The 26781-nt window shown below is 38.8% G+C and overlaps 1 protein-coding gene and 1 non-coding gene across 8 annotated transcripts in view; both read right to left on the reverse strand.

The window, feature by feature from the left end:
* Positions 1–7210: 7210 nt before the first annotated feature.
* The window catches only part of SEC24B (SEC24 homolog B, COPII component), a 103659-nt gene continuing 84088 nt past the window's right edge, over positions 7211–26781 (reverse strand). For all 7 annotated transcript variants that reach the window (XM_037031837.1, XM_037031835.1, XM_037031841.1 and 4 more), the window contains 14 exons: positions 25521–25633; positions 20695–20813; positions 20297–20352; positions 19855–20061; positions 17307–17430; positions 16719–16877; positions 15911–16084; positions 15173–15283; positions 13477–13652; positions 12507–12644; positions 11628–11732; positions 10522–10614; positions 8354–8457; positions 7211–8107 (listed from right to left, as the gene is read on the reverse strand). In XM_037031837.1, coding sequence (XP_036887732.1) covers positions 7993–8107; positions 8354–8457; positions 10522–10614; positions 11628–11732; positions 12507–12644; positions 13477–13652; positions 15173–15283; positions 15911–16084; positions 16719–16877; positions 17307–17430; positions 19855–20061; positions 20297–20352; positions 20695–20813; positions 25521–25633 — 1794 coding nt within the window. In that variant the 3' untranslated portion in view covers positions 7211–7992. The remainder of the gene's footprint in view (positions 8108–8353; positions 8458–10521; positions 10615–11627; positions 11733–12506; positions 12645–13476; positions 13653–15172; positions 15284–15910; positions 16085–16718; positions 16878–17306; positions 17431–19854; positions 20062–20296; positions 20353–20694; positions 20814–25520; positions 25634–26781) is intronic.
* LOC118977192 (small nucleolar RNA SNORA73 family) lies at positions 13228–13421 on the reverse strand. The gene has a single exon (XR_005064472.1). It is a non-coding gene; the product is annotated as a small nucleolar RNA SNORA73 family (small nucleolar RNA).

The raw sequence follows: 26781 nt of genomic DNA on the forward strand, positions 1-26781 counted from the left end.
ACTGGAGAGCGAGCATGTTGTGGGAAGTTCAGAGCAAAAAGAGATTTTTGTAGAAGGGTAGGGCTATGTTCCAAATCCCTGGCTAGACAGGTTTGTTTCAGCAATGAAAGAATAATTATTTTATTTCTACCCAAATATATTTAAAAATCTAATAAAAATTAGACAATTTAAGTGTAAATATAAGCATATATACACACATATATACAGATATCACTACACACTAATCAAGTTACCTACAATCTAAATGATTATGGAGCTAAAATAATAAGTACCTGAAAAGCAAACACAGCAGCAGACCCACGAACATCTCTGAGCGGTGATGATACACTCATAAGAGCATGCTTGAGGACTGGTATTTGCCTAACAAATGTCTATAAGACAGAATTTGCATTTGTACATGCATCTGGGGAGCTTTTGCAAAATTGTAAACCTTGCAAAAGAACCAGGTCTCTCAGGAGAACAGATGTACAATCCCAAGTAAACTCTAATGAACCACTGCTTTTCATTTATGATTGCAAATGTTTGCAATCCTTTACAACTCATTTAGTGGGTTAGTAGTAAGTAATGACTTTTGGCCCCCCAAATGATAACTGACAGGATTGTGCGTTATTTACTAATGGCAACTGTAAGATAATAGAAAAAAAAATATGTCTCTGCCTCTGGTTCCTGCACAGAGCCCCTAAAACCCTTGTAACTTCCAAAGGGATAAGAGCTCCAGGAGCATCTCTTGTTCCAATGAGGCAACTCTGTGGGGGTCCTGGATGCGGGTGGTCCCCAGGAAGACCAAGCCATGGATAGAAGCCTGGAGTTTTCAGGCCTACATATCTCCATCCTCCAGAGATGGAAAAGGGGAAGAAAACCGAGTTAATGACTGTACCTATGTAAAGGGAAGGCTGTATAAAACCCCCAAAGTACAGGGTCTGGGGAGCTTCCAGGCTGGCGACCACACCCACACCAGGAGGGTGACACAGCCCAACTCCACAGGGGCAGAAGCTCCTGTGCTCGGGACCCTCCCAGACCTCATCTTGTGTCTCTCTTCACCTGGCTGTTTATCCGTGTCTTCTTGTCATGTCCTTTAATTAATATTCTAGTAAATTAATACAGCCTGAGGTGGGGAGTCCTGAAACCTGTGATCTATAGTGGTGGGCCAGAAGCACGGGTAACAACCTGCTCTGGCAACTGATGCCTGAAGCAAGAGGCAGTCTTGTGGGGTTGAGCCCTTGGCCTGTGGGATCTGATGTTGTTCAGGTAGTGTCGGAATTGAACTGTAAGACACCCAGCTGGTGTCACAGAGAATTGCTTAGTGTGGGGAAAACCCCCACATATGAGGGAGGATCCCCCAAACGGAGACAGGCCCCTTGTAGTACAGGCTTCTCCCACTAGGTGAGTGTTCTAGGAACCCATCTGTAACAGTGTACCAGCTGGTGTTGTTGTGAGAGGCAGAGTAAGACTCCAGTGAATTTTTTGAAGACTGCCCATTTCATGATGGGTGATTTACGAGTGCACCTCCCCTACCATGCTGAGTGTTCAGCAGTTTTGACTACAAATGTCATGACCCCTGTGCCCCACCCTCCCTATTCACCTGCTCTTACCCTAAGCAACCTTTTTTGTTTCCCCAGATGAAAAAGTCCCCAAAAGGAAACGTTTTGCTGAAGTGGAAGAGGTGAAACAAAAACTGGCAGAAGCACTAAAAGGCATCAAAATCGATGACTTCAATACTGTTTTGAGCAGTGGGGAAAACATCTCATGGATGTATTGCATCAAATGGAGAGTACTTTGAAGGTGACTGAAGTTTTATCATGTAAGGATAGATACACAGTTTTTAATAAATAAATTCCAGGTTTTGGGGGGTCTCCCCTTCGTATCCGGTGTCTTAAGTGTTGTATGGTGGGGATGTGAGAGTAAAGGAAAAAGCAGGAGTAGACCAGACTGTTTTTCCCTTTTCCGTAAGGAAAGAAAGGGCCTTCATTTTTGGATCAGCCCATGACACAGCAGAAGGCAATGCATCAGAGGCCTCTCGTGAGCCCTGGTCTTGGCTGCCTTCCCCCACCAGCCAGAGACATACACGTCCCACTCACTTGTTTCAAGCGAAGTGCCAGTTCGCACAGGTACTGTAAGTAGGCAGAGAGGAGGGAGATTCCCAATTTTCTGGTTGATACGGATTGTCTCCAAATTCAGAGACAAAAGATAAGTAAAGCATGAAATACCTACCACCATTTTTATTTTTCTGGTCTCCATTTCATGTGCCAAAGCTTTTTTTTTTTTAAGTCTGTCTTCTTTCAGTTGTTAGTGCTTTCATCTACATAATGCCTACAGTGTTGTTTTTAGGGGTTGGTTTTTTTTTTTTGGCTTTTAAACTTAATTGTAATGTCTTCAAGTTACTTTGAATAGGACTCATGATTTTCTTAACGTAACACTTTGCTAATAAGTGTATGAGGAGGTTTTCGGATCACCAGGCATATTCTTTCCAAACACTTATCTCTGGTCAACCCCGTCCCTAGGTAGTGACTGTCAGTTTGAGGAGGAATAGCTGTGCCTCAGAAAGCTCTCCCAGGAAACGTTCACCCGTCCCCACAATGGACACTAAGACCCACTGATGAAGGACCTCTGGTTAGGATGGCGGCCTAGGTAAACCCAGCTCGCCTCCTTGCCCAACCAAATCAAAATTACAACTAGACTATAGAACAACCATTATTCAGAATCACCAGAAATTGAGCTGAATGATGCCCAAACTACGGAATTAGAGAAACTTCATCCAGATGGGTAAAAGGGGCAGATACTGGAACCGTCTGGACCCATACCCAAGTGGCAGATACAAAATCGGAAGGGTATCTCAGGAGCGAAGGGACCCAGCCTCACACCAGGCCCCCCAGCCTAGGGCTCCAGTGCCAAGAAGGGAAGTCACTGTAACTTCTGGCTATAAAAACCACCGGGAATGGATGCTCTGGAAGACAGAAACTGCTGGACTCCCTGACAGCTCTTCTTAAAGGGCCCACACACAGATTTTCTCAGACTCACTCTGCGTGTGCTCCGGTGTTGGGGCAGCAGCTTGAAAGGCACTGGAGACTTGTGGGGAGGAACTGAATTTTCTGGCATCAGGGTGAGTGGGGACAGCTTTCTTCCAGACAGATGTGCTGGCAGAGGCCACTCTTCCTTTTCTGAGCCTTTCCCCAACAGAGCCACAGAGCTGGCAGGTGGGTACAATATCTGAGACTCCATCAACCTGGCTCACACTGCTTGCCCCACCCTGGTGATTCCCTAAGGCTCTGATCCACCCAACTTTCGGCCCACCCAAGCTGTTTCCAGTGGCTTTTTCACATGGATGGCTTGTACTGGCCCATGCTTCAGATTTTCCTAAATTCTCTCAAACAAGAAGCATCTGGCTTCAGTGAACCCCATACTTTTTGCTAAGTTGCCCCAGGACTGTCACTAGCAGTGGCCAGCTTTGTTCAATGCTTGGACTCACCTGGGAACCTCCAAGCCCAGCACAAGTAGCAGCCATCTGTAGGTCATTCTGTAATTAACGCTGTGTGATCCAGACAGAACACAGGTAGTGGCTGACCTTGGACGTGCCAACAGCAATCAAGACTCAACTACAAGAGAAGGGTGCACCTTGAGTACCCAGCTTGGTTGATAGGGGAGGCTGTGCCATGACCCTACATGACACCTACTATATTAGGCCACTTGATCAAGCCTGGGAGACGTAGCAGCTCAACCTAATACATAGAAACAAATGCAGGGAGGCTGCCAAAATGAGGAGATAAAGAAACATGGTCCAAATGAAAGAATAGAATAACTCTCCAGAAAAAGAGCTAAACAAAATGGAGACAAGCAATCTACTACATGCAGAGTTCAAAACACTGCTTATAAGGATGCTCAAGGAACTTAGTGAGGACTCAACAGCAAAGAAAAAAAAAGATCCAGTCAGAAATGTTAAGGACACATTAATTAAAATAAAGAACAATTTACAGGAAATCAACAGTAGAGCAGATGAAGGCAAGAATCAAATCTGCAATTTGGAATACAAGTAATCAAAAAACAATCAGAGCGAGAAGAAAAATAATCTAAAAAAAACAAGAATAATGTTAGGAGCCCCTGAGACAACTTTAAGCTTTCCAACATTTAAATCACAGGGGTGCTAGGAGAAGAGAGAGAACAAAAATTTGAAAACCTATTTGAAAAAATAATTACAGAAAACTTTCATAACTTGATGAAAGGAATAGACATACAAGTCCAGGAAGCATAGACAGTCCCAAATAAGATGGATGCAAAGAGGCCCATGCCAAGACACATCATAATTAAAATGCCAAAGGTTAAAGATAAAGAGAGAATCTTAAAAGCAGCAAGAGAAAAGCAAATAGTTACCTATAGGGAGGGGAGTTCCCATAAGACTGTCAGCAGATTTCTCAAAAGAAACTGCAGGCTAGAAGGGATTGGCAAGAAATATTCACAGCAATTAAAAGCAGGGACTTACAACCAAGATTGCTCTACCTAGCAAAGCTATCATTTAGAATCAAAGGGTAGATAAAGAGCTTCCCTTTAGACAAGAAAAAACTAAAGGAGTTCACCATCACCAAACCATTATGAGATGAAATGCTAAAGGGATTAATAGAAAGATAAAAAACATGAACAATAAAACAGCAATAAGTACATACCTATCAACAACTGAATCTAAAAAACAAAATAAACAAACGAGCAGAACAGAAAAAGAATCGTAGATACAGAGAACATTTTGATGGTTGCCAAATGGGAGAGGGGTTGGAGAGATGGGAGGAAAAAGGGGAAGGGATCAAGAAGTACGAACTGGCTGTTACAGAAGAGTCATGGGGATGTGCAGTGCAGCATAGGAAGTAGAGTTCCCGAAGAACACATATGCATGACCCATGGACGTGGACAATGGTGTGCGGATTGCCTGAGAGAGTGGGGGGGATTGAGTGGAGAGGGACCATGGTGCAGAGGGAAAATGAGGGGGAAATTGGGACAACAGTATTAGCATGATCAATAAAATATAATTAAAGAAAGAAAAAAAAGAACCGGCGAATTTAATGACAATTTCAATGAACTGACAGTAGAGCCATAGGACTCCTGGGAAGCATGCCCCTTCCTCAGGTCACTCTGTGCCACAAAGCAAATGACTGAAGACTTTTCCCCATAAAGAGGCAATGGGTGATTTTTCATCACCCATCGGGATTACTCTTATCATGCCCACGTTCCTATTGACATCAGTCTCCACATACTCTGCAAGTTAGCTTTCTTCTATGAACAATACCTCCCTTGCAAACCTTGGAAGGGTGACCATTTTTGATGTTATACTCGAGGCAGGCATCCCTCTGTTCCTCGTATATAGACACCTAGACTATTTTACCCTTCCCTACCCCACATCCTCTGAATTCGTATCATGGGGCCCCAGCACACCCCCAGCTTTTCCTCATACACAATCCCCATTTCTCCACTACAACTCCAGTCATTTTCTTGGCAATTTTAGTGGTCAAAGAAATGATCCATCTAAAATCCTGATTCCAATTTTTGACCTCCTTGCCTCCAGTCATGTCTTACACCTCAAGTACCCACTTTCACGGATAGACCCTAGGTCTCATCATCACCAGTATCTAAATTTCCCCCAAATCTCAATTTTGAGCATTCCATATCCTGACCTCCACTTCCTGAGCCCTTTGGCCTCAACAGAACCACTATCTTTTCTTTATCCATCATTCATTTTGTGCTCCTTTCACTTGAATGAGTCACTCCCTTGTATATGTCCTTAACTTCCATGCTCCTTTGTTCTCTGTACCATTGCTGTTTAAATCCAACTTTCCACCCAGCTGCCAAATGTGGTTGGAGGAAAGAGGCACAGTTATGTTAACTGGTTTTAAGTTCATGACCCACATCCCAAGAGGGGCCCTCAGTGCTGCTTGACAACCCTAATACATGCCACCAGTCAGTTTAATGTCTCCCCCTCCTAGGGGACCACTTCATGAAACCCCTTGTACTCTTCCCCTTCTCAGTTCAGCTTCTTTCATGGCGAAATAGCAGCAGTCAGAAGGTAACAACCACAAAGTTCCCCTACTCAGACGGCTCCTCCAGATGTCCAGGTGGCTTTACTCTCTGCTCAACTGTCACCTTTTCAGACAGCCTTCTCTGGTTACTACCCCAAAAGAGCATTTACCCACCTGCTTCTTCACAGCATTCAGCAGAGCTGACACCCATATATGTACTGTCTTCCCCCGCCCTCCCACTCTCACTCCCGACTGCAGGCACTGTGGAAGCAGGGTTTGATCTGTTAATGCCTAGAACAACAGACAGGTGTTAAGTGCTTATAAATATTTATTGAATGAAAAGTGAAATATTCAGAGACAAAAGACTTTTGTCTTTCTTAAAGTAGAAACATTATACTTTTCATTATAAAGTCGCAGTATTTCGTTGCCCTCAGAGTGCTGCAGTTGTTCCAAGTGTTCAGTGAGATTCCTCTTGCTAGAGGGAGCTCAGTGTAGGAACAAGCACGGTCCTGGGGGTGGGGGCGGGGGCGCCGGAGGCAGTGAGTGGGTAGGACATTTGGCTTTTACTCTTAGCTCTGCCACTAATTAGCAGTGTCATTTGGGGTGAGTCACTCAACCTCTCGGTTCCATCAGGGAATGTAAGAGAGCACTTCTATTTTTACCAAAGAAAAGAGATGTACTACACAGAACCTGTAAAAGTCACACACAGCAACAGCAATGTTCCTCCCAAAGTTCATGAATGTGGCTTTCCCAGTGTATGAAATTCCATCCCAAAATCTAACGGGTCCTTGACAGGTTTTATAGTAAATAAAACTATCAGTAAATTAGAGATCTTTTCCATCAGAATAAAATCTCTCAAAAATTCAAGATGGTAGTCTTAAAGTCAATTAAATGGGGTAGTCCTGTATTATGAAGATTTTCTTGATATGCATGTGCAGGAAAAAAAAAAAGCCTAATTGAGAAAGACCAATTAAGATTAGACTTAGTAGATAAATCATATGTATTTTGAGAGTAGCACTCCTTTTCATAATATAAATGAGGTAAGTACCTGGTAAAGTCCACAAACTAATAACTTTTGGATTCAATATCACTGCATTTCATCCGAGTAGTGAATCCAGGACATTCTATATGAAAACAACAACAAAGAAACCCCACCTAAGAACTCATCGATTCCCATCTCCCTCACACACACACACAAAAACACCAAACCATACTGTCAAGCAAAATATTTTTAATTAGTAGGCTGATCATAAATAAATCCACATAAAAGATTTAACAGAATTACAAAGAGTTTTGTGTTTCTTCTGTGAACTCAATTCATAATACACATCAGTCAACCTTATTCTCTAACTGCGACAAAAAGAGTTGTCATCCAACAATGCAACACAGTTTAAGCAATTCAGAGTCTGTAGTTACATTTTTACATTTTCTTTACAAATGTAACTTTTATGTACATTATATATATTTTTTCTATAGTTCATGTACTGAAATCCTATTGTTTTTACAGGGAAAATATTGAATTCATTTAATGAATACGAATCACTCCTTGTTAAAAAGTAATTCATATAAATAACACGGGACCCACTGCCTTTTGGCATCTCCTGTCAGAGTTCCAGTCCAGAAATGTCATGTTAACTCTAAGAAGAAAGAATTTATCTAATTTTACATTCCACATCATTCCACATTAGCTGCATAACTTTGCTGGCCTGCGCTGTACTGCTGCACTCCTGGAAACGTGCTGAAACCAATTCAAAAGACACTGGGTAAAACAGCATCATCACCACCAGCAATTTAGGCTGAAGAAAATCGCTGGGTTCTGTCTCTTCTTTACCTTCTGCCTCAGACAGGGGCGAGGCTATGCATCATGTCTTGTGAAACATGAAACATGAAACATGTCATTTGAAACAAATGCCTTCATTTCAAATGTCTGGTGTGCTTCTCGGACAGATCACGCTTTACACCTAGGTCTTTTTCTTAGATTCACCTTTATTCCACTTCACTTACAAATCTGCTGCTGAATGTGAAGCAAAAATTCGTAGTAAGAGAATGCAGCTTCTGTCCGGTCTTCAATCAAATGCTGAAAAAATTCCGTTTTGGCAGGACTCTCATCTCTGAGAAAGAGAAAAAAGCATTTACCTAAAAATTCACATTATTAACCAGAATGGTTACACATTTTAAAAATGTACAATACATGGAGACTTCAGGAAAATAGAACACTGGGGATATTATTCAAATTACTACATTCTACCACTAGAATATACTTTGGTAGTATTATTTTAAATTTGCCTTAAGGACAAGCCATTTTACAGACTGCACAGGATGAGAAAATGTTATACTTAAGTTACAGAAGTACCTACTTTACCACATGAAGAACCGGGCTCAGCGGTCGGCTGTCTCTAAGCCAAGTTATAAAGGATCTGGTTCTTTCTGATGGAAGTGTATCCAGCTCTGGAAGATGTGTCTGGTAAAAAATATATACATATAATTAGGAAGTTATTTTCTTTCTCACAGACTTTAATACTATTTAGAATCAAATCATAATTTCCACCATCACCAACCAACTGCCAGTACTCTATTCCTAGCCAACAACTAAAGCAGCAACTAAACAAATAAAATGTAAATTCCTGAGAAGTCTGTTTATATTTTTCTGGATAAATCAACAAAACATATTTAATGGTAAGTACATCACTGACATTTTATGTGTATGCTAAGATCCCAGAAGTCTATTCTTTTACACACACACACACACACACATACACACACAGAGTGAGTTTTTTTCCTGCCAAGGTCAACTTAATAGTAAACAAAGAAATATGAAGTATATATTTTGTAAAAAATTTAAATGGAAACGTTTGGGTTATATTTGTAATTTATGCCAACATTTAAAAAGTAAAGGAACAGAAAACATTTCTATGAATTGGCTGTTCAAATACTTTGCCCATTTTTTAATTTTTCCTTTGTTTTTAGGAGATGGGTTTTTTCTTAAAGGATTATAAAAGAACTTTATATACTAGAGAAATCACTCCTTTTTCAGTCTTTTGAGGAACAGATAATTTTCCAATTTTGTTGTTTGTCTTTTGGATTTAATTATTTATTTTGCCAGATAGATGTTTTTATGCTCTCAGATTTATTAATCTTTTCTCATCACCGACTTACAAAGGCCTTGCCCATTTTAATGTAATATTCTTTTTCTAATATTCTATTTTTGTCTATAGTTATTTGAAATGTAACTTTTACCACATTCTGTTTTTCAGGAATTAGAATCATTTCTGAATTCTGTTCTATTACACTGATATGTTTATTATGTAAGAATCATACTGCCTAATAAACTACAGCTTTAAAATGAAGCTTACTATTTATTTAGTAGAATTTATTTTCTATATGCTTTTCCCTTCACTCTTATTATTTTTTTAAAACTTTTCCTAATTATCCTCATTTGTGGAGTCAAACAACAAAAGCAGAGTGTGATAAAAGTTACATTGACATCACATTGATTTCAGGAGAGTGACATAGTTATGATACCCCACAATAAGGTAGACCTTTTCCAATTAAATGTAGAGAACTGCTTTTGGAATCATATTTCTTTGGTATTGGTTAACACACATACAATAAAGGCCAACTGAAAAATTTGTATTTACTATCAGCAAAATAATTCTAAAAGTTCTTGTTTATTGATTTTAGAGAGAGGAAAGGAGGGAGAGAGAAACTCAATTTGTTGTTCTACTTATCCATGCATTCATCGGTTGCCTCTCATATGTGCCCCTACTGGGGATTGAACCCACAACCTTGGCATATCAAGATCACGCTCTAACCAACTGAACTACGTGGCCAGCACATAAACACAGTAATTTAAACCAGAAGGTAAAGTCCTTGGAAAACAGTGTGGCAGTTCCTCTCGAAGTTAAACACAGAGCATACCATATGATCCAGCAACTCCAAGCTCAGGTTATGTACCCAAGAAACCGAAACATGCTCACACAAACACATGTACTATTCATGGTCGCACTATTTACAAGAACCCCAAAGTGGAAACAACCCAATGTCCATGAACGAATGATTGGATACACAAAATATGGCATATCCAAACAATGGAGTATTAATTAGTCATAAAAAGAATGAAATACCGATGCATGCTACAACACGGGTAAACCCTGAAACACTGTTAAGAAGTAAAAGAAGTCAGACACAAAAGGCCACACACTATGTGATTCCACTTATATGAGTGTCTGAAACTGGCAACCCCTAGCTATGGAATGGAGGTCGGCGCCTGCCTGGGAAAGGAGGGGAAAACTGGGAGACACGTGTTGCTTTTGGGGGCTCTGAATTAGATGCTGGTGATGGTTGTACAACATTATGAATATCCTAAACATTAATGAATCTTACATGAATTCTATGTGAATTTTGTGAAACTGTAAATCTTATGTGAATTTTGTGAAACTGTAAATCTTATGTGAATTTTATTTCAGTAAGAACAATTTAAAACAAATGAGCACACATAAAGTTAAAACTCTAAGAACCCACTCACCATTTTCTGTGGTACTGATGCAAAATTAGGGTACCCAAGCACTTCCTCTATGAAGCTGTTGTCACAGTTTTTCCCAACCCAAATATAAAAATCCTAAAAACAAACAAAAAAATTAAAATGCCTCCTTAATTAGAAGCCCACTATGGCTCATCTTCTCAAATTATGAAGCATAAGAGAGGTAAAATATACTATTTCAAACAAAGTAGGAACATAACTGTAGAAAGGAAATGTAATCGGCACATATACAATCTACATCCAGGAATCTACAGTGCTTCTTCTCTTCTTTGCTTACATTTCAAGACTTCCCATAAAATGTATTTTACCTTCTCTGACCCCCAGTGGGAATATAATGTTTTAGCTAGGATAACTGACTCACAGTATTTCCTATCCACTGTTTCAATGACTGTCTCTATTAGTCTTCACTGGCGTACTCCTGCTACGACTACTGAAGTTCTTTTCCTGCTGATAAGGCGTTATTTATGAAGCCACTGTGACCATTCTGACACCCCTCCCCACCACCCTGCCCAGTGACTTCCCCTGAACTTCTAATCATCAATGGCATTTCTGACAATGGATGTAAGTTGAACTAGAAAAACTCGAGATCCATTCGAATTTTATGATTCTACATCAGGAGCATCAAACTCATTTTCACCAGGGGCCATATCAGCCTCGCGGTTGCCTTCAAAGGACCAAATGCAGAACTCCTTGCCCCTAGTTAAGGGGCACTTACATGTACACAGTCCTAAAATTATATTCGGCCCTTTGAAGGCAACCTCGAGGCTGATGCGGCCCCTGGTGAAAATGAGTTTGACACCCCTGTCTAGATGATAAAATCCTTAAAGACAGGAACTTTTCTCTTTATCAAGTATACATAATCTAGGACAGTAAATAATCCATGTTAACAAAATCTATTAATCTATGATGATAAAGTAATATCCAACTAGAGAAGTCTAAAATGAATGAACCCCTTGTGCCAGTCACCAATGTGTTGCCTCTCATCTCCTAATCCACCTCTCACTAACTGATCTGTGATACAGAGCTGGACCCTGTGTGTGTTTTTCCTTTTGATGGATCAGCATTAGACTTTGTCAGGAGAGGGTGCTTACAGAGCCACAGTCCATAAGGAAAGCACCTTCTCTTGTCAGCTTCTCTGCAGACAGTTTTTGAAGAAGTGGCTGAGGTACGACCCTGTCGTTAACGTGTATCGCACCCTGAAACAGAAACAGAAGCAATGTGAACGTGCTTACATTGCTGTCATCACAGTTTGGGAGCTAATGGCCGCTAGCTCTTTATGAAATACTGGAAAATAACACCTGAGGATTTTGTAGGATGCAAAAAATTATTGATAATACATTATGACCTTGTTGTTGAATCAGGACACTCAGATGTATTCAAATTGAAAAGAAAAAAAAACATGAATATGTAAAACGATCTGTCCATTACTTCCTTTTGGAATCTGGGTATATTAAAAGTATGACTAATAAATCTGCTGTAAAGCAAGTTACTTTTTTGCATTTTTCTATGAACATTACACTGAGCAGATTTGAAAAAGTAAAGTTTTAATGCGAGGAGGAAAATGCACAGTACATATGTGCATGTTAAAAGCGCCGACGAACACCAGATCCAGTTTACAATGTAATCGAAACTGCACTCTGACCATACCAGCAGCCGCTCGTATCTATAAAGATGAAACGTCCACTCTACCACTTGGCTTTGTAATACATTATATAAGCAAACCCACAAGGTTATGATTAATTAATCCCCACATGAAACTATTTTCGCAAACTCTGTAAGCACAGATGGGATGTAACCATAGACAGGATGCTTCACAGTCCTAATGTCCATATTTAATGTATTAACACCACAGGGCAAAGTGGTTTAAAAAACTGTTAATACACCGCTACCATACCTACAGAAACAAGATGTTGAAATACACTTAAATTTAAGAATTTCAAATGCTAAAAGAAAACTAAAAGAAACTGTACCTCGTCTATCAATCTGTCTATCCTGTATAGGTTGGGGTGAATCATCTTCATGAGATGGACAAGTGGCTGACACTTGATCTGACACATGGCATACACACGGTCGTCCAGGCGTGTGCTCGTGCCGGTTCTGAACGCTTTCTACATTAAAAAGACACAAAAATTTCACGTAAAACAAACACAGTGGACAATCATTAAAATAAATAGACAACATTGTCAGGGAAAAAGCATGGTCTTCAAATCAGACTGACCTAGATTCAATTCTCAGCTCTGACACTTAATAGACAGGTATGTGAGCGAATGAATTAGCTTTTCAAAGCTATACTGTCATCACACAAAAAACAGGGAGAACAATACCCAGCTCTCTAGCTGTTGTAAGAGTTGATTAAGGTGATGCATATATGACACACATCAGGGTGCTGGAGGCACAGGAAGCTGTTCAGTGAGTATGAATCCTTCCCCCAGTCTCTTCCTAGACGCACACCCACCGTACGCTACAGCCACCTGTCATGCAAGCGGCTCCCACATCTCGGAGAGTGAGGGCACAGGGTGTCACAACAGTCGTCCTGTATTTGTACACCTACGTTTTCCAATCATCTTTGCCTGTTCTTCAAAACTTTTCCAATGCTAAAAGGCATAGTCCTTGAGTTAAATATATATATTTTAAATTTAGAAAAGCTAGATTTCATTTCTTCACCTATGTATCAAGATTTTATTATTTTTTAGATGCTTCCTTTATGGTTTGTCTCCTCAGACATTGTCCAGGACTCTGAGAAGCTACAGGAATGTGTAGTCAGACTCAAGGCCTGGTATTCTCTCCGATGCTGTGGACAGGGGCTGCGTGTTAGAGCCCTGTGCTCCCCTGTGGCGCCTGGACAGGGCCCAGGGAGAGTGACCACTCGGGGATATCCACACTGGGTATGTATCAAGGATTTTAAGACTTTATTAAAAGTCATAGTGTACAGAGAGGTACCTGTTTGAGAAGGGCCAGAACATAGAGAGGAAACAATTTGAGGGAACCGGGTGCGATCAGCCCAGAGTGCTGTAAATTTGAGACCGTAGAGCCGTAAGCAGACAGTGAATCCACCACGGCATTCACTAAGGCATCTCTTGCATCTGACAGACTTGATGAAATGGATCGATCCACAGCTAGAGAGCAACCAAAAGAAAAAAGTATTTAACTATTAGATTTCAATCAATGCTGTCAGAGATAAGATTTACATTCATTATTCAAGAAACCATCAATTTCGATTCTAAGATAAAAAAATACATTTCACCTGCATCCTCATTTTTAAAGTATCTTCTTATTACACAATTTTTCTGTCCTAAATCTGACAATCAGAATAAATCTAGATTGTTTCAGACTTTTTGTTTTAGTCTCTTTTATAAAAATACTTAACCACTATGGGTATTAGAAAATATGTACCATCCATCTACTTTGAAGAAAGCTCTGGGATATTTCCATTACTCAAATAAAGTCACATGTATATTTTGTTTTCCTGGCCAAACAATGTTAAGTCTCAATAAAAAAAGAACTGAAAAGAATAAACAACATAAGTTCTGCAGTCTGAGTTACCCCTGTGATCCTCCAGCCTGTCTGTCAAAGCATCCCCAGCTCAACAAAGAAAGACCCCTGGACACAGGTCCCCATGCAGACATTGAAAAGCCAGTATTAGTGCGAAACTCCAAGCACATATTTTATTAAAATACAAATAACCTACACATATGCCTAAGTATTAAAAATACTGTTCTGCTCTGGCTGGTGTAGCTCAGTGGATTGAGCGCGGGCCTGTGAACCAAAGGATTGCGGTTCAATTCCCAGTCAGGGCACATGCCTGGGTTGCAGGCCAGTTCCCAACAGGGGACGCTTGAGAGGCAACCATACACTGGTATTTCTCTCCTTCTCTCCTTCCCTTCCCCTCTAAAGATAGATAAATAAAAAATCTTAAAAAAAAAATACTGTTCTATTCATGGGCAATAACCAGGTTCATTTCATGTCTAAATTCAGCTAAAAGATAAATTCATTAAAAACAAAACACTCAGCATTATATTAATTCCCTAAAGGACTTTTAAAAACTAACATATGATAAAATTTACATTCTCAAGTACAGCTGCACGGTGGTTACATGCAAAGCCACGTGCTCAGCCCCACAGTGAAGATACACACAGTGCCGCCGCGCCCAGAGTGTCTGCTTGCGCTGCCCCTTTGCAGTAAAGTGCTCCCTTACCCCAACCCTGATACTCACTGATCTACTCTTCATCCCTGTGATTATTTCTTTGCTACAATGTCCTATAAATGGAATCCTAAGTAGGTAGTGTTTTGCCTCTTTCACTTTGCATAATACCCATGAGAGTCATCCACATCTGTTCATGTACCAACAATTTTTTTTGCTGAGTTGTAGTCTATTGCATGAATGTATCACAGTTTGTGCATACATTCACCAGCTGAACAAAATCTGGGTTGTTACCAACTTTTAGTGATTGTGAATCCCCCAGATTTTTAACCCAAATAAATAATGAGAAATATAAGAACAATCCAGTTCACACTGATGTAAATGAAAATGTAAAACATAATGCTTTTTAAATAAGGGCTTTTTATGGTTAAAAGTAAATGCGCAAGCTTCAGGTTTTAGGATGGAAAAATGCATTTCCCTCACTTTTTTACTCACCCATGTTTGCCAGAAGGCAGACGGCAGCTTGCACATCCACTCCCGCATACACATCTGCCAGCGAACTGACCACAGGCAAACACAGTGTGTGCACTCTGATTCTCCGCTCACCTGAACAAAGCAATGGACATTGCAAAACACATTAGACCAGGAAACAAAGAAAACACGTCAAAATATTAACCAAGCTATTATTCTGACTGGATTAAATTGCCAACAGGATATTGATGTGTAAAAACAAAGTTATGCAGTGACTATGTTTTAAAGAAAATTAAACATTCTCTAAACCTGAAGATAAACTGGTACTATGAACACATACTATATTTGAATATAGTTGAGTATTAGGTTTTACTTTTTATTTTAATACATACCTTCTAAATTATATCCAGCATAGTAAAATGTCAGAAAACTCATTAAGACCATCAATTAACAAATGCAGGCCATTAAGTGCTGGGCTGAATGTTTTATTTTATGGGACAAGAAATACTGCTACAAATGGCATTGCTGAATTTTAGCATGGATTGTTTACCAGATACACATGATCCTGGGAATACAAGTCTTCCACAAGTCAAACAAGATATCATTTAAACATTCAAAAAAGAACAGAACATATATTTGATTAACTGATGGAAATCCCATTAGTTTCCACTGTATGTTCATCCTCTCTCCCCACCCTCCCAAGCATGTGAAAGGGGAGAAGAATTATTGCTGCAAGTTCTATTTCATTTCTCTTAATATTACCTTTGCTTGATGTATATAACAGGGCTGTCTGAAAGCACACTAAGGAAGTATCTGTCAAACTTTCTTCAATTGACAGCTGAACTGCAAATCCAGCATCAGGATTGATGTTGGCAAGGGATAACAGATCAGTGGAACGAACAAAGAAGTTTCCGTGAAAAGTGTGCATTGAAAGACCTAGATAAGAGAAAACTTGTTATAAAAGATGATGTAATGGTAGTATCTTTATCTCAGGCTAAACCTACCTTACAAAGTAAAAAAAAGTCTGATTTTGAGTCAAAAGGATAACTAGGGAGCAGCAATGAAGTGTTGGTAGAACTGGAAAACATTCACAGAATTAACATAGGCTTTACAAAAGACCTAGTGTACAAAATTTTAAAAGTGAGGGTCACTGTAAAACTCATTTAAGAATTAACATAAAGGATCAGAATCCTTCCTGCAAACATTCACACAAAACCAGGTAACGCAAATAGAAGACAAGCGAATGATCATGAAGGGAAAGATCACCAATCTGACCATTTTCACGTACGATCTTCCCTGTTTCTCTAGTTCTCCTTCATTTTAAATCACCCCGATGAGCTTTCTCTTACGTTCTTCCCAATAAAGCAAAACATCACTTTTACCCACTTATTCAAATAACTTAAAAAACTGGGCAATGATTATTCAATAACTACATATAAAAAACACGGTACAACTAATGGGTCAAGCATGAAGTCTTTTATGACGAACAACCATTATAAGTAGTCATAACTAGTCAATATATAAATGCTTATTGATTTAATAATAAAGCATAGTTTTTATAACTTCATACCTTTAGTACACCTTATTCTCATAACAGCTTCAAATCCAATTTTTCTTGTGAGATAACGTTTTAGTTCTTTTTGTAACTTTTCTGCTTGTGAAGGATTGTGAGTACAATGGAAAGATGGATAATAATAGATGCACCCTGCTGAATACTTGGACATGCAAGCTTTAAAGAGAAATATAAAAAGTATTAACTACAGAAACAATAACATCCTAATTGTCCAATAGTAGTATAGATTCTATATTATCAAGAAATCTAAGTCATGATGAGAATATCAAAGCTGTCAAAATAAGGATAATATATAAATCTGAGAAAACACAAACATTTGTAAAATATAACAAATATGTTTTATTGTTGAGCAGAATGGTAAAGAAATCATACTTTAAAAACAAAATACTAACAGCATTTGGTATTTATAGTTCTTTCTAGTTTACTGGTAATTTTCATGATACCTGATATCCCAATCAGATACCATCTATCTAATCCACATGTCTCTCTCTCCAAAATACTGAGAACTCTAACTGAAGAGTTCCTATTTAATTTATAAGCTAAAACTGTTTATGCAAACAGACAGACACAGTGATATCTCCTTACCTAGAGAAGACAGATCAGAGTACTGCGAACTCAGAAGGAACAGATCTACCGCCGTCTGCTGCCCTGAGCAATCTAAAGCGAGTTTCTTATAAAAATCAGTTGCAGGGCCAAGATGCTGTACAACCTAAGTCAACAGGTCATAAAGTAAGAGCCAGAAACCTTAAATTATGCACATATTTCTATGTCCTTTTTATAACAAAGCAGAGGGTATCCTTTCCCCACCCCCCAGCAAAGTAAAGAGTTTTTTAACAAATGTCTATGCAGTTGGCACAGATTTCCTGTGAGACTAATAATTGCTAGCATTTATAAAGCATTTACACGCCAACACTGCTCAAGATGGCTAATAAAATTATTTAACTCTTATAATAACATATATTTCATGGGTTATCTACATTTCAGAGATGAGAAAACTGAAACAAAAACATGACTAAGTAACTTGACCAATTACATAGTTACTGAGTAGTAGATGCTGGAATATAAACCCAGGAAGTCTGGGCTGCAGACTGAGTGCTGCTATTACACAGCGGTACATGACAACGAGACAGCATGCTAGATTAAGGAAGGGTTTTCCTATTGGTAGGAGGATTCGAGCTGAGACGGCACTGGAGAGAGAGGTAAAAGTGCCAGAGCCAGGCTCCAAGTTCTTAATTACTATGCTACACTGCTTAACTGAATGCTTCAATCCTCTCAGTCATATGCAGTGTATGGGTATTACACTCTGATATGAAGGAGTATGTAAACCAGAACAGATATTTAAAGCTTTGCAGGGCTGGTGTGGCTCAGTGGGCTAAGCACCAGCCTGGGAACTGTAAGATGGCCAGTCTGATCCCCAGGCAGGGCACATGCCTGGGTTGCAGCAGAGGTGTCTAGTTGAGGGCCACGTGAGAAGCAGCTGACTGATGTTTCCCTCCTTTCGCCCTCCCTTCCCCTCTCTTTAAAAAACATTGTAAAGTTTTTGAGTCTTGGGAAGGTAGAGAATATTTCTGAAAGTTAAATGAGAAAAACCAAAACTGTATCAAATAATCCAATAAATACCAAACACCCTATGTTCAAAAATAGGCTGCAATGGAATAATGAACTCATTGTTAGCTACACCTGTTGGTGAGCTGGAAAAAAAATCTCTTTACTTCAATTTACTTTAAAATTAGCTTTTTTCACAAATGCAATTAAAAAACACAATTTGTTTAAAAAGTAAAATATGGGAAAACTGTACTTGAACAAAAGTTTAAAAAAAAAAAGTAAAATATGGGCCCTGGCTAGGCACCTCATTTGGTTAGAGCATCACTGGAGGTGCCAAAGTTGCAGGTTCAATTCCCAGTCAGGGCACATACAAGAAGCAACCAATCAATGCATAAATAAGTTGAACAACAAATTGATGTATATTTCTCCATCTCTGTCTATCTCTAAAATCAATTTTAAGAGTAAAACATGGTACTATTTTTTTCTAGCAAACTGGTGAAAACTAGAGAAGCAACAATACCTAATAGTGGCTAGATGATAAGTCATGAAGAGTACAGCCTAATAAAAAGCCCAGTAAGTAGCCCTGACCAGTGTGGTTCAGTTGGTTGGGCATCATTTTGCAAAGTGAAAGGCTGATGATTTGATTCCCAGCCAGAGCACATGCCTGGGTTGTGGGTTTGGCCCCCTGGTCGGGGTGCATACAAAAGGCAGTGGTTTGATGTTCTCTCTCACATCAATGTTTCTTTCCTCTTTGTCTCCCTCCCTTCCCCTCTCTCTAAAAACAAACAAACAGATCTTTTAAAAAATAAATAAAAAGCCCAATCAGCAAAACACAATAATTTAAATAAAGTTTATATGCTTTGACCAAACCATTTTACTTGTTAGAATTTATCCCAAGGAAAAACTGAACACAACACTAAATATTTATGACACTATTAAAGGTGTTTGGTTCACATCCAGAATTAGTTGTAATGGCATTTTCTCATATATAAGTTGAAACCAGATAAGACTTATGTACAGAACAAAAATGACCGTTACAGTTATTTTATTATTTAAAATATGGATTAAAATATCCTGATAAAATATTCATGTAATATTCAGCTGATACATATTTATTTCGTTACATATACTGCAGACAACTTTTCAATAGCTAGGAGGCAGTGAATTAAATTGAGTACTTTCACACTAACTAAAAAAGATTTCTTTAATTAAGATAATTTTTAGGGGTCTCAGAAAATGCTCCCAATATACTCTCCGATTAAAAGGTCAGTTAAAAAATATAGTATATATGTATGACATTCACTTATGTGTTTGTATATCTTAATAATGAGATTATTGGTTTACAAGTTTTACACCATGATTTGCATTACCTTCACATCAAAAGTTTACTAGCATGAGCATGTTACATTATACTATCTGAGATTTGGTGAGCATATCACTTGTGTAACAGAAAAGAGCACTGGAGGCAGAATATCAGGTCCCATTTTCACCATTACTACTAATGAAGTGGGAGAAACAAATAATTACACAGTCTCTAAAGGCAGAAAACAGCACCTTGAACACGACAGAGAGACGAAATAGAAAGTACCTTTGTGCTTGATCTCTGATTAGGATCTTCTCTGGACTGCAGAAGTCCTGCACCCAAGGAGGGTAACTGTGTCTGAAATACAGACACACGGCCACCTGTTGGAGACATTAATTTAAAGGCAGCCTGAAGCGCAGGACCAAGGGCACTGTGTGTTTCTCTTGTGTTGGTGAACATATTTGGCAATGCATTCAATAAGTCCTTTATAAGCTGGGAAAACAAACATTAAAGTTAAATTACTGAGAGGGCAAGGCAATATTCTCCAAAACATCCCAGAGTGCAGTATGTACCACTACATTCTGGGAGACTGTGAGCTGAGGAGTGAATGGACATGTTAGCACGCTGTCTATTGAAATGCTAATATAACAAGTAAATGTTAAACATTTCCGTAAACAGTTGAAATAACAGAAATATTTTAATATTTTAAAGAAAAAATCAATCTCACCTCTTTACTTTCATGCAGGTTCACAAGTAAGCTATCCGGAGTAGGCAGAAAAACATCTGTAGGGAAAACATTTTAATCAACAGGTAATTCAAGTCTAAAGATTATAATATAAAAAATTCTTAGTTTCATCAGGCCATCCATGTAATGGGTACTATAATACTGCTTTATAAAATGAGTTCTCTGTAATATGTTATACACATATGTGTATACATGCAAAAATATTCACACAGGTGTTCAAAAAACTTAGAATCAAGTATTTTCTAGGAAACATTTTTAAACAAATATCAAAATGCACCAAATTATCCTTACAGCATCATGATACGATGTGTTGTCAAATAAAGTAGCATCAACTCCAAATTCTGTAGTTAAAAAAGATTTTTATTTTATTCACTGCTTACCATCGATATCAGACACAATCAACATCTGAGGCTGAGATAAACCTTCTTGCAAATTGTAGAAATGAATAGTGCTATCAAAGGTCACAAATCCTATTCTTGTTCGTGAATCTCCAGGAAGCCTAAAGATAAAAAAGACCATTTTAAACTTAAAGTGCTCAGTAACATATTCTACTTAAATAAATAATGAAATGATAAACTAAGCCTAAGAATAATGACATAGGCTTTTTCATGGAGGACAGAAAAGCCATCCCTATCTAAATAATCAAGAAGAGCAAAGATGAAACACTCCATCCTCAGATGAAACACTGACATGTTTTGAATTCATAAGTCAGAAAACTGAACTATATTCAAATAATAAACCAAACCTAAGAATGACATGATTTAAAAAAAAACAGCCCTGGCTCGTCTGGCTCAGCGGATTGTGTACCGGCCTGAGAACCAAAGGGTTGCTGGTTCCATTTACAATCTAGGGCACATGCCTGGGCTTCAGGCAAGGTCCCCAACAGGGAGCACGAGAGAGGCAACCACACATTGATGTTTCTGTCCCTCTCTTTCTCCCTCCTTTCCCCCCTCTCTAAAAGTAAACAAACAAATTTAAAAAAAAATAATTTACAATATTTAAAAAACAAAGACTTCTTGCTAACTTTGCTTTGAAGCACATTCTTTTCAAGTAAAAAACTACTCATATTTTCCATTCCAGTATTACAAAAACAGTGTATCTTGTTTAAACATTTTAAGGGCAGAATGACAAGTACTTTCCTAGAAAAGACTGAATGTAATGAATATCAGGTTTTAATGCATAAAGTTTTACATAAAACCACATTTATGAACATTGAGATATTTATCATCTATCTTTTAAAAATTTTCTGCCAGAACTAAGTGTATTCAAGTCAATGCCACAACATAAAAGAATAAATTAACACTTCATTGCTCATCAAGCTTATGAATAAAGTAAATGTTGAATCTTACAGAAATGTATTCCTAAGTACCACCAACTATGTTAACTACTGTTATGTAATTTGTTTTAGTAAAGCTTTTAAAATATTTTTGAATATTACAGAATATCAAAACAGTGTGCATGAAAGAAAGAATTATCACCACTATGCATGATTGATCAGGCCACTAAGATATAGTCTGCCAGATATGTCTGAAAGTATTTCATAGAACAGAATGGAACAGGTTATATGGGTGTTTGGATTATCAATATGGGTCAAGATTTAAAATGTTTCTGCAGACCAATCTTCACCTCTTTGAGATTTCTAAAGTCACTGAATAGATTAGGGTTGTTTGCTACCAATCAGAATGGAGACTACCTGTCCTGCCCCAAACTCAAAACAGACGGAGCTGGAACTGCTCCAGCATCAAATTCCGTTTTCTCAAAGTTACTTCCACAGCTCTGTCCCAAAACATATTACTAACTGTTGCTATTCTATCACCTTTACTTCTTTAAACTTTCCTAATGCTTCCATTTTCACTGTATTTATATATCTATAAGTAGAACTATTATATATAGTATATAAATAAAACTATTATATGTCATATATAAATAAAACGTGTTTATAAACTTATTTATTTATATATAAAGAAAACTATTTTCCATTCCCACTTTTACCATTTTGGTTTTGCATGCTGCACTGGTTCCTAGGCCTACGGCTCTATCCTCAATCTTTCCCAGTATGTTCACCCTTCAATCTCAAAAAGGATTTCTCTGCAGAGGGTCTTCCACTGCCACTCCCTGCTAAAGCTGTGTATGAAGTAAGCACTTCTGACTAAAAATAGGGCAAATGCTTCAATCAAGGAGAAAAATACAAGAACTCTAAGTTACATGATGAAACTAAGAGCAAATAATTTAATATCTCTGGATTTCTTTTTTATCTTGCAGGTGCCAACGTTATCAGTTTTATTCCCAGGCCAAGATCAGTGACACGCAGACTACGATTACTGGAGTGAGCACTCAACAGAGGAAGGACTCTCACACTCAATGGAAGACGGGGGAGAACCTTTGGGAACCACCAAGAGTTCTTCTGACAAAGTATTTATACATAACCACCTATACTCCTCCCCACCCCCCCAAAACATCCAAAATCCTTTATTCAAAACCTCTGAAACCACATGTCAAATAATGTTTTATTTTTTAAATATATTTTATTGATTATGCTATTACAGTTGTCCCATTCCCCCTTTCATTCCCCTCCACCCTGCACACCCTCTCACCCACATTCCCCCCTTTAGTTCATGTTCATGTGTCTTAAGTTCTTTAGCTTTTATACTTCCCATACTATTCTTGCTCTCCCCCTATCTATTTTCTACCTATTGTCTATGCTACTTACCCTCTGTACCTTTTCCCCCTTCCTCCCCTTCCCATTCCCCTGCTGATAACACTCCATGTGATCTCTTTTTCTGTGGTTCTGTTCCTGTTCTAGTTGTTCCCTTAGTTTGTGTTTGTTTTAGGTGTTGTTAATAATTGGGAGTTTGCTGTTATTTTACTATACATGTTTCTTATCTTCTTTTTCTTAGATAAGTCCATTTAACATTTGACATAGGGCTTGGTGATGATGAACTTCTTGAACTTGACCTTCTCTGAGAAGCACTTTATCTGCCTTTCCATTCTAAATGAAAGCTTTGTTGGATAGAGCAATCTTGGATGTAGGTCCTTGCCTTTCATGACTTGGAATACTTCTTTCCAGCCTGTAAGGTCTCTTTTGAGAAATCAGCTGACAGTCTGATGGGAAGTCCTTTGTAGGTGACTGTCCCCTTCTCTCTTGCTGCTTCTAGGATTCTCTCCTTCATTTTAATCTTGGGTAATGTAATTATGATATGCCTTGGTGTGTTCCTCCTTGGGTCCACCTTCTTTGGGACTCTCTGAGCTTCCTGGACTTCCTGGAAATCTACTTCCTTTGCCAGACTGGGGAAGTTCTCCTTTATTATTTGTTCCAATAAGTTTTCCACTTGTTGCTCTTCCTCTTCCCCTTCTGGTACCCCTATAATCCGGATGTTGGAACGTTTAAAGATGCCCTGGAGGTTCTTAAGCCTCTCCTCATTTTTTTAAATTCTTGTTTCTTCATTCTGTTCTGGATGAATGTTTATTCTTCCTTCTTGTCCACTCCATTAATGTGAGTCCCAGTTTTCTTCCCATCACTATTGGTTCCCTGTGAATTTTGCTTCATTTCACTTAGCGTAGCCTGCATTTTTTCATCTAATTTGCAACCAGATATGAACAGTTCTGTGAGCATCCTGATCACCAGTGCTTTGAACTGTGCATCTGATAGACTGGCTATCTCTTGGTCACTTAGTTGTATTATTTCTGGAGCTTTGATCTGTTCTGTTTGGGTCATTTTTTTTCGGGGGGGGGTGTCTAGTGGCACCTGTTATGTACCAAGTGGTGGAGCCTTAGGTGTTCACCAGGGCAGGGCAATCCACATTGCTGGGTTGTGATGCTATATGTTGGGGTGGGGTCCGAGAGGGAACAATGGTGCTTAGTCCACTCTCTGTCAGACCTTGGCTGCTTCTGCCACTTCTCCCAAGCAAACTGGTCCCTTCTGGTACTGGTTTCCAGGTGGGTGGGCTTGTATATGTTCTAGGACCCTGTGGGTCTCTCCAATGAACTCTCCTGTGAGGCTGGGAGTCTCTCCCTGCATGTCAACCCCCACAGGTGTTTTCAATTGGTGTTTTGAGGCTTTATTTCCTGGCGCTGGGACCCCGGGTTACTTGGTTTGTCTTGCTCCTGAGTTATATGTGTGCGAATGTGGGACTGCCCATTCAGCCAGCTGCCTTGGGCACAGTGCATCGCTTCACAATGACCACCTCGCTGTGTCTGGTTTCTAAATTTTTGTGGTCCTTGTTTTGGTTGTGCAAGGAGGCACGGTGTGTCTACCTACGCCTCCATCTTGGCTGGAAATCCCACCTACACTTTTGCACATATGAAAAGCTACTGCAGTTGTGAACCATCCTTACTAATAATCCTAAGTCTTCTCTCTTGTGGGTGTCGTAGTAGAAAGAAAAATGTACAAACAACTTTGTTTTCATGGGACTTGGAAGGTTCATTATTAAAGCTAGTTGAGGGTCTTCCTTCATGACTACTATCTGTAGACACACAGAAAGGAATTAAAGCCAGGTAAAAGCACCCTATCCAATACTGGTTCCACTTTGACAATACGGCTTATTACTCATGTGCCAAAATGAAGAACTCAGTTTCTGACTTCCTGGAAAATATTCAGCAGAAAAGCAATTCCTTTTCCCCCTTTATCTGGTTCATCCTTTTATTAGCACATTTAAAACCACCTTATGAATCTCTGGCTAGGCAGCTCAGTGGGTTAGAGTGTTGTCCCAATACGCCGAGGCTGTAGGTTTGATCCCCAGTCAGGGATCAAGAAGCAAGAAGCATACAAGAAGCAAGCAAGGAATGCATAAATAAGTAGAACAACAAATCAATGCTTCTCCCTCCCTCTCTCTCTCTAAAATCAATCAATCAATAAAAACTACTTTATGAAAAACTCCTTTTCTACAGCTACATTTGCCTCATCCAGATTCTTTACACCCTGACCAAGTCGAGTTCTCTGGCCAAATCTGCTAAGTCACAGAGATAGTTAGATGAGATCTAAATTCCTTACTAAGTATTACAACTTCTTTGATTTTATGACTCAGACACTAATTCATAAGTTATAATAATCCAAATAGCAGGATCTATATTCTAAGGTGGACAGGAAGTACTCTTAGTGATAGATAAATAAAATCAAACTTATTAAAATCCAACACTATGAACTGCTAGTAAACACTTCACATTTTTATACATATATACACATATTATGAATAAAAATAATTCTTACTTGTCTAGATTTTCTAACAGTGACTGGCACAAAACTGTCAAATACCCAGCTTCCACTGCATTATGAGACACATCTAAAACAAACAAGTAAACTGCAGGTTGAGGAGGACGAAGCTGAAAGAAATAAAAATGATGTAATTTATTTATTTAGTAGGTACAACTTATATCACCATAACTACTGGGTATTTATGGAGTATATTATCCAAAAAATACACATAGAGGATGTTTTGTAAGATCTTATGAGCTAGTGAAAAAGACATTCCTCCGCCCAAACCGGTATGGCTCAGTTGGCTGGAGTGTCATCCCGTAACCTGAAAGGTCGGGGGTCTGAACCCCACTCAGGGTGTGTATGAGAAGGCAACCCATCAATCTCTCTCTCTCTTTCTCTTCCCCTCTTTCTAAAAGCGACAAGAAATGTACTTGGGTGAGGTTAAAAAATGAAGTAAAGAAAAATGACATTCCTTTAACTTTTTTCCTTATTTGAGATTTGGTTGTGAATAAAGCATAAGGCAGCCATTACACAGTAATAGTCTGATAGATGGGCTAAATATTTTCCTGAGAGAGTCTTGGCCGAGATATCTTTCAAATGAAAATTAAACTTATTATTTAATTAATATCAACCTCTATATTCCTTCCTTACCCCTAAAAACATTTTTAAAATTTATTTTCTTTACCTTGATAACCATTATTAGTATCAGCTATTGGGTCACCTGGTGGCGGTCAAACCCCAAGGGTTCAGTGCTAAGTGTAAAGTCCTTGTGACAGCATTCCAAGTATCTTCAGTCGTGCTAGAGACATACCGCACACTGAAGTATTAAGGGGTTAAGTGTAGGTTTAGTGCCCGACAGGGTGGCTCAGCTGGTTGGGGTATCGTCTAGCACACCAAAAGGTTGTAGGTTTGACTCCAGGTCAGGGCATACACCTGGGTTCAGTTTGGTCGCCAGTAGGGGTGTGTATGGGAAGCAACTGATCAACTGATGTTTCTCTCTCTCGCCCTTCCTCTTTCTCTAAAATCAATTTTAAAAAACCCATCCTCGGGAGAGGATTAAATAGCATAAAATAAATGTAGGATTAGCATTTAATAAACTCCAGGGTGGGTGAGGGTAGAAGGGACTGGAGTAGACTGGGGATAGATGAAATATATACAGCACAACGTTAATAATTATTGAAGCTCACTGATGGGTAAATGATGACTTATTACACTATTTTTTCTTCTTTAAAGTATGCTTGAAAACTACTGTTGTAGGAAGTTAAAATACAAG

Source organism: Sturnira hondurensis, unplaced genomic scaffold (genome assembly GCF_014824575.4).
Source record: "Sturnira hondurensis isolate 20B ecotype Veracruz unplaced genomic scaffold, ASM1482457v3 Scaffold0021214, whole genome shotgun sequence".
In the NCBI taxonomy this organism is placed as follows: Eukaryota; Metazoa; Chordata; class Mammalia; order Chiroptera; family Phyllostomidae; genus Sturnira; species Sturnira hondurensis.